At 47.5% G+C, this 12,808-nt stretch overlaps 1 protein-coding gene across 1 annotated transcript in view; it reads left to right on the plus strand.

Annotated features, from left to right (window-relative positions):
* Positions 1-12,808, plus strand: part of LOC117506728 (high mobility group protein HMGI-C-like) — a 57,160-nt gene that overhangs the window by 15,314 nt on the left and 29,038 nt on the right. The window contains exon 3 of the mRNA XM_034166300.1: positions 9,898-9,981. Coding sequence (XP_034022191.1) covers positions 9,898-9,981 — 84 coding nt within the window. The remainder of the gene's footprint in view (positions 1-9,897; positions 9,982-12,808) is intronic.

Raw genomic sequence — 12,808 nt, forward strand, 5'->3', positions numbered from 1 at the left:
AAGCACTGCTTCGATCTGCGAATCACTGCTTTGATTGGTTCAAGGTTCAAAGCAAAGCCGTGCTGCAGAAAAGTTGATTACAGACCTGCTGCAGGTCTGTAATCAATGTAGAGAAATGATCATTTTCCTGACAAACACCCCCCAAGTGCGCAACTGCAAAAAAGCCTACCGGACATGCCTCATGACAAATCAGCCTGACTTCGTTGCAGTTACTCATAATCAGTGGTGTCTCTGGGTGAAAACACGACTTTTTCACATACATGTCAACCCCTTTGAGGGTCCACCTGTATAACCAAGTGAGAAAATCCATAAACTCGACAAGAATCCTTATAACCTCCAAATCGTACCAAAATCAGTTTTATTACAGTACACACAACCACATAGCGGTATCACATAACTGGGTTTTTGTCCACATATGAGTTGCCACAATGACCTTAAAGTCAGGATCATTAGTATTTCCTCCACAGTTGAATTTCAAACAATAGAGATCTAGTATTCATGCATCAAGCTGAATTTTACAAAACTGAATGTGTCAAATTTTGTTTTGTTGTTTTTACAGAAACAAGAACTGTGTCTCACTAATGGAAATACATTAATAAAATCATGAAAAATAAATCGAATATAATGAAGAAAATAAAACATACCTCAGAACTTCATCAAGTTGTTGTGTGGGCCGCCAGAAGAGGAGGTACTGCTGGCCCACCACCAGAGGGCGCCCTGTCTGGAGTGCGGGCTCCAGGCACCAGAGGGCGCAGCCGCCTCACAGGAGCAGCCAGGGTGACAGCTGTCACGCATCACCTGCAACAGCTGTTACCAATCATCTGATCGGCAGGAGTACATCAGCAGGACGACGTCTCCACCTCTTTGCCGAGATATCGTTCTACCTGGAAGGTAACGTACCTCAGCTGTCTGCTTGACAATATCCTTTGTGACTTTTGTGCATTATCTTTTGGACTGTTTTTCCAACGAGAGGTGGAGGTAGCTTTCCTGCCGTGCTGATTCCTGGGTGCAAACGCATCCTCATTCACTTGCTTTTTGTTCCTCGCCAGCAGTACCAGATCCGACACGCGGAGGCAGTGGCCACCTGGGAGTTCGGGACTTGGCGGCTCCAGTATTCCCGGGGTCTGGTGGCGGAGGAAATCGTGTGGTTCCGGTTCTGCTTTGGACAGGCGTCTCCTATCTTCGAGCCTGCCCACACGACACCTTGTGAATTGACTATTGTCTATTGTTGCAATCTGTTGTATTTGTTGTGCACATTCACAACAGTAAAGTGTTGTTATTTGACCTATTCCATTGTCCGTTCATTTGCGCCCCCTGTTGTGGGTCCGTGTACCTACACTTTCCCAACAGGATATCTCGGCCATCGTCATGGATCCCGAGGGGCGTCAACCGGCTGTTGAACGGCCAATGGAAGAACAGGGCGCACAGGCGTCCGCAGGAGGAATGATCGGTGAGTTGCAGCGGATCCTCACCGCTTTCACGGCTCGGTTGGATTTAATGACCGAGCAGAACGTCCTCCTTAACCGCAGGGTGGAGGCTCTCGCCGCGCAGGTGGAAGCGCGCCCTCAGGGCGCTGCTGCGGCTCTCCCTCCTGTCGACCCTGTGCGTACAAGTGACGTTCCACAGGTCGTTCAACGACCCCCCCCACCTTCCCCGGAAGCATACATAAGCCCTCCAGAGCCATACGGAGGTTGTGTGGAGATGTGCGCGGACTTCCTTATGCAGTGTTCGCTCGTCTTCGCACAACGTCCTGTCATGTACGCGACTGATGCCAGCAAGATAGCTTATGTAATAAACCTGCTTTGTGGTGAGGCACGCGCTTGGGCTACAGCGCTCTGGGAGCAAAATTCACGGCTCCTTCTGACATATGATGGGTTTGTGAGGGAGTTCAGAACAGTGTTCGATCACCCAAATAGAGGAGAGACCGCTTCAGCCGTGCTGCTGTCAATGAGACAGGGGCGCCGGAGCTCAGCTGCCTATGCAGTCGACTTCCGCATTGCGGCTGCGAGGTCCGGCTGGAATAGCACTGCCCTTCGCGCCGCCTTTGTAAACGGACTGTCATTGGTTCTAAAGGAGCACCTGGTGGCTAAGGACGAACCGCGGGATTTAGATGGGCTTATTGATCTCATCATACTATTAGACAATCGGTTAGAAGAACGCCGTCGGGAACGAGACGAAGGGCGTGGCCGGGCACGCGCCGTCCCTCTCCCTTCCGGTTCCGACCGCGTTCCGCCCTCCCCACGCTCCACGGCCCCTGCGCTCCGTGTGGTTACAGCTCCCCCTGCTGACGAAGCTATGGACACGAGCAGGGCCACATTTAGGGCACCAGATAGACAGAGGAGGCTGGCCCGCGGAGCGTGTTTTGTTTGTGGCTCGATAGAGCATCAGGTAAGAGACTGCCCCGAGCGGTTAAACACCAACGCCCGCCCCTAGAAACTGGGCTAGGGGTGGGCCGAGAAAATTCACGTGGGACACACCCACATTGCCACAAGACTCCCAGTTACAATCCTTTATGAGGATTTAACCCTGAAGGCCCCAGCACTGGTGGACACGGGCTCTGAAGGGAATCTGTTAGACAGCAGATGGGCCAGGGAGATAGGGTTCCCTCTGGTGGCGCTTACCTCGCCTGTGCAGGTGCGGGCACTAGATGGCTCCCTACTCCCTCCAATCACACATAAGACACCACCTGTAACTCTGGTGGTGTCAGGAAATCACCGGGAGGAGATCGAGTTTTTTGTGACTCCTGCTACCTCCCGTGTGATTTTAGGGTTCCCCTGGATGTTAAAACACAATCCCCGGATCGATTGGCCGTCCGGGGTAGTGGTTCAGTGGAGCGAGACCTGCCATCGGGTATGTTTAGGTTCCTCGGTTCCTCCCGGTTCCCAGGCTAAGGAGGAGGTCAGAGTCCCGCCCAATCTAGGGACGGTGCCGGTGGAGTACCATGACCTTGTGGATGTATTCAGTAAGGATCTGGCGCTCACCCTTCCCCCCCACCGTCCGTACGATTGTGCCATTGATTTGGTTCCGGGCGTTGAGTTCCCGTCCAGCAGGTTGTACAACCTCTCACGACCTGAGCGCGAATCAATGGAGACCTACATCCGGGACTCTTTAGCTGCCGGGTTGATCCGGAATTCCACCTCCCCGATGGGTGCAGGTTTCTTTTTTGTGGGAAAAAAGGATGGCGGACTACGTCCATGCATTGATTACAGGGGGCTGAACGAAATCACGGTTCGTAACCGATACCCATTGCCCTTGTTGGATTCAGTGTTCACGCCCCTGCATGGAGCCCAAATGTTCACCAAGCTCGATCTTAGAAATGCGTATCACCTGGTTCGGATCCGGAAGGCAGACGAGTGGAAGACGGCATTTAACACCCCGTTAGGTCACTTTGAGTACCTGGTCATGCCGTTCGGTCTTACAAACGCCCCCGCGACGTTCCAAGCATTGGTTAATGATGTCTTGCGGGATTTCCTGCACCGATTCGTCTTCGTATATCTGGATGATATACTCATCTTCTCTCCGGACCCTGAGACCCATGTCCGGCATGTACGTCAGATCCTGCAGCGGTTGTTGGAGAACCGACTGTTTGTGAAGGGCGAGAAGTGCGAGTTTCACCGCACTTCTTTGTCCTTCCTGGGGTTTATCATCTCCCCCAACTCCGTCGCTCCTGATCTGGCCAAGGTTGCGGCGGTGAGAGACTGGCCCCAACCCACTAGCCGTAGGAAGCTGCAACAGTTCCTCGGCTTTGCTAATTTCTACAGGAGGTTCATTAAGGGCTACAGTCAGGTAGTTAGCCCCCTGACAGCCCTGACCTCACCAAAAGTCCCCTTCACCTGGTCGGATCGTTGCGATGCCGCGTTCAAGGAGTTGAAACGGCGCTTCTCGTCTGCACCCGTTCTGGTGCAGCCCGATCCTAGTCGCCAGTTAGTGGTTGAAGTGGATGCCTCGGACTCAGGGATAGGAGCTGTGCTTTCCCAGAGCGGGAAGACCGATAAGGTCCTTCACCCGTGTGCCTATTTTTCCCGCAGGTTGACCCCGGCCGAACGGAACTATGACATCGGCAATCGAGAACTCCTTGCGGTGAAAGAGGCTCTTGAAGAGTGGAGACATCTGTTAGAGGGAACGTCCGTGCCATTCACGGTTTTCACTGACCACCGGAACCTGGAGTATATCAGGACCGCCAAGCGGCTGAACCCCAGGCAAGCCCGCTGGTCACTGTTCTTCGGCCGTTTTGACTTCCGGATCACCTACCGTCCCGGGACCAAAAACCAGAGATCGGATGCCTTGTCCCGGGTACATGAAGATGAAGTCAAAACGGAGTTGTCGGATCCACCGGAACCCATCATCCCGGAGTCCACTATCGTGGCCACCCTCACCTGGGACATAGAGAGAACCGTCCGGGAGGCCCTGGCACGAAGCCCGGACCCCGGAACTGGGCCGAAGAACAGACTCTACGTCCCACCAGAAGCTAGGGCTGCAGTCCTGGACTTCTGTCACGGCTCTAAGCTCTCCTGTCATCCAGGGGTGCGAAGAACCGTGGCAGTTGTCCGGCAGCGCTTCTGGTGGGCGTCCCTAGAGGCCGACGTCCGGGATTATATCCAGGCCTGCACCACCTGCGCCAGGGGCAAGGCTGACCATCGCAGGGCTTCGGGACTGCTCCAGCCGCTGCCCGTGCCTCATCGCCCCTGGTCCCACATCGGCCTGGATTTTGTCACGGGCCTCCCGCCGTCCCAGGGCAACACCACCATCCTCACGATAGTGGACCGATTCTCCAAGGCGGCCCACTTCGTGGCCCTCCCGAAGCTCCCGACGGCCCAGGAGACAGCGGACCTCCTGGTCCACCACGTCGTCCGGTTGCATGGAATCCCAACAGACATCGTCTCCGATCGCGGTACCCAGTTCTCCTCGCAAGCCTGGAGGAGCTTCTGCCGGGAACTGGGGGCCACGGTGAGTCTCTCATCCGGGTATCATCCCCAGACCAACGGGCAAGCAGAACGGGCCAATCAGGAGGTGGAGCAGGCCCTGCGTTGCGTGACAGCCGCGCAGCCGGCGGCCTGGAGTACCCATCTGGCCTGGATCGAGTATGCCCATAACAGCCAGGTGTCGTCAGCCACCGGCCTCTCCCCTTTCGAGGTGTGTCTGGGGTACCAACCTCCTTTGTTTCCGGTGGTTGAGGGAGAGGTCGGTGTGCCCTCGGTCCAGGCCCACCTACGGAAGTGCCGTCGGGTGTGGCGTGCCGCCCGTTCTGCCTTGCTGAGGGCCCGGATGAGGACGAAGGCCCATGCAGACCGTCGGCGGACCCCGGCCCCTACGTACCGGCCAGGGCAGGCAGTGTGGTTGTCTACTAAGGACATACCCCTTCAAGTGGACTCCCCTAAACTGCAGGACCGGTATATCGGTCCGTTCAAGATCATTAAGGTCATCAGTCCAGCCGCAGTGAGGCCGGAAGCTGAAGCCTCACTGCGGATCCATCCCGTTTTCCACGTGTCCCGGATCAAGCCCCATCACACCTCACCCCTCTGTACTCCCGGTCCGGCACCACCTCCTGCCCGGATCATCGATGGCGAGCCGGCTTGGACTGTGCGCCGGCTCTTAGATGTCCGTAGGATGGGCCGGGGCTTCCAGTATTTGGTGGACTGGGAGGGGTACGGACCTGAAGAACGCTCCTGGGTGAAGAGGACCTTCATCCTGGACCCGGCCCTGCTGGCCGATTTCTACCGCCGCCACCCGGACAAGCCTGGTCGGGCGCCAGGAGGCGCCCGTTGAGGGGGGGGTCCTGTTGTGTGGGCCGCCAGAAGAGGAGGTACTGCTGGCCCACCACCAGAGGGCGCCCTGTCTGGAGTGCGGGCTCCAGGCACCACAGGGTGCAGCCGCCTCACAGGAGCAGCCAGGGTGACAGCTGTCACGCATCACCTGCAACAGCTGTTACCAATCATCTGATCGGCAGGAGTATATCAGCAGGACGACGTCTCCACCTCTTTGCCGAGATATCGTTCTACCTGGAAGGTAACGTACCTCAGCTGTCTGCTTGACAATATCCTTTGTGACTTTTGTGCATTATCTTTTGGACTGTTTTTCCAACGAGAGGTGGAGGTAGCTTTCCTGCCGTGCTGATTCCTGGGTGCAAACGCATCCTCATTCACTTGCTTTTTGTTCCTCGCCAGCAGTACCAGATCCGACACGCGGAGGCAGTGGCCACCTGGGAGTTCGGGACTTGGCGGCTCCAGTATTCCCGGGGTCTGGTGGCGGAGGAAATCGTGTGGTTCCGGTTCTGCTTTGGAGAGGCGTCTCCTATCTTCGAGCCTGCCCACACGACACCTTGTGAATTGACTATTGTCTATTGTTGCAATCTGTTGTATTTGTTGTGCACATTCACAACAGTAAAGTGTTGTTATTTGACCTATTCCATTGTCCGTTCATTTGCGCCCCCTGTTGTGGGTCCGTGTACCTACACTTTCCCAACACAAGTGTATCGAAAATTGCCTCGCCAGTGCCGATGTTGCAAACTGGCATGTCGATGATCCTCGACTTCGCCCCTGTGTTTATTAGGGATGGGTATCGATAAGATTTTATCGATAGATACCATTATCGATTCCGCTTATCGTTCCGATTCCTTATCAGTTCCCTTATCTATACCTCTTGTTTTTTTTTGTGTGTGTACTAAAAATAGGCTTTACAGGTTTTCTATGTCTGCAGGTCAAAGAGCTTTTTCTTACTGTGCACCCGCTCTGTGGAATGGTCTTCCTGCGACCGTGAGGCAGTTGGAGTCTGTGGATATTTTTAAGTCAAGCCTTAAAGTCCATTTTTATTCTCTTTCTTATGACTAGTTTTTATTTTTTTATGTGTTTTAATCTTTTACTTCTGTTTTTAATTATATATTTGAATTTTTTAATTTTTATTTGTTTATTTTAATTATTTTATGTTGAACTGTTCTATGTAAGGTGCCTTGAGACAGCTTTTGTTGTGATTTGGCGCTTTATAAGCCCATTAAATTGAAATTGAATTGAACAACATTTTATTGAGTCTTAAAGTAAATAAATATGAAATTGGTCACTGGATCCTTAAACTTTGGACATAATAAACTCTACATGGTGGATCCTTGATCTCTGGACATAAATAGAAATAAACAAAATCTGTAGTTTTTTCAAAAGCATTTCCTTTCAGACATTATTGGCATGAATGTCTTTCCATACATCTGAGCTGAACTCTTATAGCTGTGCTTCACGTCAGCATCAGTTTAATTCATAAAGAACACAGGACGTCTCATTTTTGGAAGAAAAAAGTTTTAGTCGATTTTAGTTTATTTTCTGTATTACAGCGTTTGGAAAGAGGTGTCATTTTATTTAAATTGGCAATTTGAAGTTATTAATTCCAACTGGACTCTGTCTGTCTCAGCAGAGAGCCACGCAGCTGCGCGGCTCCAAACGCACAGAACGGAGGACGATTCTCATTTCTTGACTGCAACAAGATGAGTCCCAGTTAGTGACTTTAATCCACACAAAAGCGACTCACGATATTTTAATGGCTTTGAGAGGAGTTAAGAAGTGGACTTGCCACTGCAAATCAAAGAACCAACAAACTAGTGGATCGAAGCATTGCTTCAGTGACTCACGCATCAAAGTGGAATCGCGCAGCAGAAATGGTTGATTACAGAGCCGCTGCAGACCAAACCCTGATAATCCGTAAGACTTTATTTGTACATCCGTATGACTCTGAAACTTGGAAAAATCCGTATAATTTACGGACAATCCGTATCGGTTGACATGTATGTTTTTGTGTGTTTTTTTTTTTGTTTTTTTTTTTGTTAACAAATAACGGCCTGGCACATAGAAAATGTATCGGAGTCGAAGTATGCAATTAAGGTCGGAAATGTAGTGAAGTAAAAGTGAAAGTAAGCTGAATTTAAAAAAAAACTCAAGTAATGTACAAAGTCTCCCAAAATGTACTTAAGTACAGTAGTGAAGTATTTTTACTTTGTTACTATACAACACTGGTTTTACTCCTACAAAATTGTGAGCTTTGTGGAATTCAGGAGCAATAAAAAAAATCATAAAGGAGCAGCTTTTCTTGAAGGTGTGTGTGTGTTAGGGGTCTGTACCAGATATTGGTATTATCAAAGTACAGGTATAAGACCTTCAGTATGTGAACCCAGTCCCCATATTTTTTATATATCCGTGCTGGATGTGGTGAACCATTAGTCCTCTGTTTTGTGCAGCAGCTCAGAGTTGTAAAAAAAAAAAAAAGTTTGCGCCATTTCGCTATGTCTCACAGCATGCGGTGAATTTGAGAAACATATTTATGCTTTGCTTTTATTTCAAAGTCTGTACGCGGCTAAAACCCCAGAATCTTAAAAATAGAGAACAGCAGCACACCAGTGGTGAATTAAAAAAAAAACAAAAAAAACAAAAGCTTTGGGGGCGGGAGTTGTTCGTTTGTCCCTTTCTGAGGATGGCACAGGATAAAACCATCAATGATTCCTTCTTACCTGTCAGTCAGGTCGTGTGTTCCACATGAATAAACAATTTCTTCATTCTTCCTGCTTAGACTGTGAAGGCCAGGGGCTTATCCAGACAGAAAGATGACAGAACGCGCGCCCCCCCCCCCCCCCCCCCCCCCACACACACACACACAACATCCTTACAGTAAAGATCCACTCTTGAAGGCATTTTTCCCATATACTGATTCTACTAATAATAACAATAATAATATTTTTAACAATTAAATATTTAATGAGTATTACTCTATGCCCATGTTTCACTACAGTTTTGTACTAAGTGGAATTGATAAGCCATATAAAAATATCTTTACTTAAGTTAACTTTTCTGCTTAAGTAACGTGGGATATGAAGCACTATCTTTTTTTTTTCTCTTTTTTTTAAAGAAAGCAGTGTCTAAGCTAGGGCATAACAGGGTCTATTTGGGTTTCTAGCTTTAGGTCAGTCAGGCTTAGGGAAGCCATAAATATGAAAATGAATAAGGCTTTGCACGTTAGTAATATTATCTAAAAAAAAACATGTAGGTTGTGATGTCACTTTGGGATAAGGTAAAGGCAACGAAAAAGTAAAAATATGCAACAGAAAATACTAATACAACACACATTAAGCAGTATAACTAAAGTGTTTAAAAAGCCATACACTATAATTTCTGAAAGCATTTAAATAACATTTATATAAGTAGTATGAAGCACATAAGTATATCAATATTGTGATATGTATCAGATATCGGACGTCCGATGTCTCGGATCAGATTGAATTCTTAGAAACAACGTAGAGACCGTGTGTGTTGTGTGTGTGTGCGTGCATGCCTGTCTCTCTCGCCCTCTCCCTTCCTCTCTCACGTACGTGTGAATATAGAACAGACAGCGAAGAGACTTCAACACTCCAAAGTGAAGTGGCACTTAATTGTAAATTGTAGACAGAAAATAAAGCAATGTTAATTTTGTTCTTAATTTGATTCTGGGGGGTGGGGGGTTTCTCTAAAAAGAATCAAATGTTGCAATTTGAGTCATGTTCTTCCCTCAAACTGCATCATGTTGGCGTGTTACACACACAGTCCTGACAGCTACATCTGTGACATGTCGCAGATGTTTAAAAGCAAGATATTTCAGCCCTGAATTTGTTTTCTAATGACGATCCACCTACACGTACATGACAGAATTCTTGACTTGTAGAAAGTTTAACATGAAATTCCAACCATACATAATTGTAAAATGTAGATTAAAATTATTAATTGCATGCATAATATGACCCATTTTTAAATTGCTGAATATTTCACATGATCACGAGTCCCTGTTTGATTTTAAAAATAAAGTGATTGTGAATTGTCAAGATGTGCATGGGGAGGTCAGTGTGTGTGATTGTAGTGGTTTGTCATAGAACCGCATGTGCTGTATCGACAGGAGCCTGTTGGACCACCGGCTGTAAAGCGACCAAGAGGACGACCGTTGGGGAGCAAGAACAAAGGCCCGAGAACTACACAGAAGGTTCACACTGATCACAGATACACAGAATATATGATAACAGCACCCTGTTAACATTATTTACACTTTCAGTCTGAGCTTACTGGAGGAACTCTTGTCAAGTTCCTCTTCCTTTTAAGTGTCCAGTATGCGAAAATCTCCTCATCACTATATCTTTTACAAGTGTGAAGCAAAATGTCCAATAGGGAACTAATTTGAAAGTGTTGAGGTTAAGAAATTAACAGTAAGTGAGAAATAATAGTAATATCTTTTATTTGTGCAGCACTTTTTGAAGTATTAAGATGTACTCTTCATAAATTACAAGATCAAAGCAGGAAAGTTAAGGCAAAAACTATTATAAATTATTAAAACCATAAAATAACAATTCAGATAAAATCAGGATACACAATCTGATAAAAGTACAGTTTAAGAAAAATATTTAAGCAGAGTCGGTTTGTCTTCAGGAAGCTTGCGCAAGAGCCTCGGGCTCAGTCAGAAAAGGTCCTGTCACATTTTAACATCAAGATTTTTTTTTTCTCTCTCCTGCTCTTAAATGCAAGAAGGCGTTAGTGCATTAATTCAACCCATAAATACAGCCAAAGATTCCCTGATTAACTTGGAATTCTGTCCATTAGTCATTCAAAAGCTTTTGCAAGTCATTTAATATATTCCTGGACTCTTGTGAAATCTTCTGCTGCACAGTTTTGGGTCTCCACAAGTCTAGTTACCCCTTAAGAACCATCTCAAAAAGATTCATAGTACCAGTAACAACTGTACTATCTCTTGCACAAATGTATAAAAAGCATAGACTTAACAGCATTTGGGCAGGAGACCCAAATCAACAGCAAGGAATTCAGAAGCTCCACCAGAACATCAGCATCACAATTAAGGAACTGATGTAGGAGTTGGAGACATCAGGTACAAATGAGACATCTTTGAGAGCACCACATCAGCATGACCTAAAAGGTTAACCAAGAAGGAAGCCATTACTCTGAAACTGACACACAAAAAATATCAGACAAACAATTTTAGGGCCCAGTTTTATGAAGGCTTAGTACTCAAATTTTAAAGGCTGAAAGTGACAATGTGCTATGGCGACAGACTTGGCAAGTTAGACCCAATGTCTTACTGTACTCCAAAGGTCTAAAATTTACACCACCTTGTTGAGGTGGTTTAAGCTTGTTAGTTGTGAGGTTTAATGCCAAGATTGTTGGCAGCGGTTGTTGTGCTCAAAGACACCGACAGGAGGTGACGCTTACATCGAGGCAGGTTTTCTGAGATGCCAGAATCCTCTCTGTGATGTTTACTTGTTGGGCAATCTGATCCCATATCTGAAAAAGATCATATTTTTATTCTATTTGTAGCCACTAGGCAACCACTCATACATTTTATAATCTAAATTGTAATGAACATTAACTAACCTGGTATATATAAAATTACAGGGATGACATCATTTTCTGAGAAAAATATGAAATAAAAGGAGTAGAGGGTTTTCATGTGATGTAGCGGTCATGTGATTTTGAGCCCCACGGCCATTCTGGATTACGACGCGGTGGCCGCTGTGATACATTGTGTGCATTTGGCAAACCATTGCAGAAGATTCAACAATGGTCAACTTTTGTGATGTTGTCTGTTGTTCAGAGGCGATAAAAATGAGGCAGGTCGCTCATTTTACAAGCTACCAGCAGTTATTGTGCATGAAGCAGTGGAGTGTTACGAGCTTTCTAAGCGATGCAGAGAGACCTGGCTCAGCAGAAGAGGCAGAGCAGATCTGAAGAAAGCTTTAACATGGCCAGAACCAAGCAGACCGCCCGTAAATCCACGTCCAAAGCCGCCCGGAAGAGCGCTTCAGCTACCGGTGATGTGAAGAAGCCTCACTGTTACAGGCCCGGCACCATGGCACTGAGAGAGAGATCGGATCACTACCAGAAATCCACAGAGTTGCTGATCCGCAAGCTCTCCTTCCAGCGCCTGGTGAGAGAAATCGCTCAGGACTTCAAGACCGACCTCCGCATTCAGATCTCCGCTGTGATGCTCTGCAGGAGGCCAGTGAGGCTGACCTGGTCAGCAGCTTATGGATCAGCAGCTCCGTGGATTTCTGGTAGTGGTGGATCTCTCTCAGCGCCACGGTGCCGGGCCTGTAACAGTGAGGTTTCTTCACACCGCGGGTAGCTGGAGCGATCTGGGTGGCTTTGGTAGCCAGCTGCTTCCTCTGAGATTTTCCTCTGGTGGATTTACGGGTGGTCTGCTTGGCTCTGGACATATTAAGCTTATGCTGTGAATCTGCCGGCCACTTCGTTACATCGTCATTAAATTCACTATCCTGTACAACATACAGATCCACTGAGCCAACTATTACACATCGATCACGATAAACAGCTTTGTCTCGAGGGTTTAAAGCCTCGTAATAAGCTTTCATTCTCTCTGTTTTCTTTCACGCGCCAGCTGCGTAGTAATCCATGATAGAGACAGGAGCAAATCGGTCACATTATTGAAAGCCCTCTATAGGGATGGGTATCGGAACCGGTTCTTTTCGGGTATCGTTAAGAAATGAGTCGATCCACCAACATCAATAGGCTTTTTGCTTAACGATTCCCTTATTGGTCCTTAAGAGTGGCCGTTGTTTTTGGGGGTGTTTGTCAGGAAAATGATCATTTCTCTACATTTATTACCGACCCTGTAGTGGGTCTGTAATCAACCTTTTCTGCAGCGCAGCTTTGCTTTGAACATTGAATCATTGAAGCAGTGCTTCGATCAGCTGCTTCATTGGTTCTTTGTTTAATTTTGCTTTATCTTAATTTTTCCTCTCTAAAACCCTAAAGAGCATATGTCTGTGAGTAACATTTACCTT

Source organism: Thalassophryne amazonica, chromosome 3 (genome assembly GCF_902500255.1).
Source record: "Thalassophryne amazonica chromosome 3, fThaAma1.1, whole genome shotgun sequence".
Lineage (NCBI taxonomy): Eukaryota > Metazoa > Chordata > Actinopteri > Batrachoidiformes > Batrachoididae > Thalassophryne > Thalassophryne amazonica.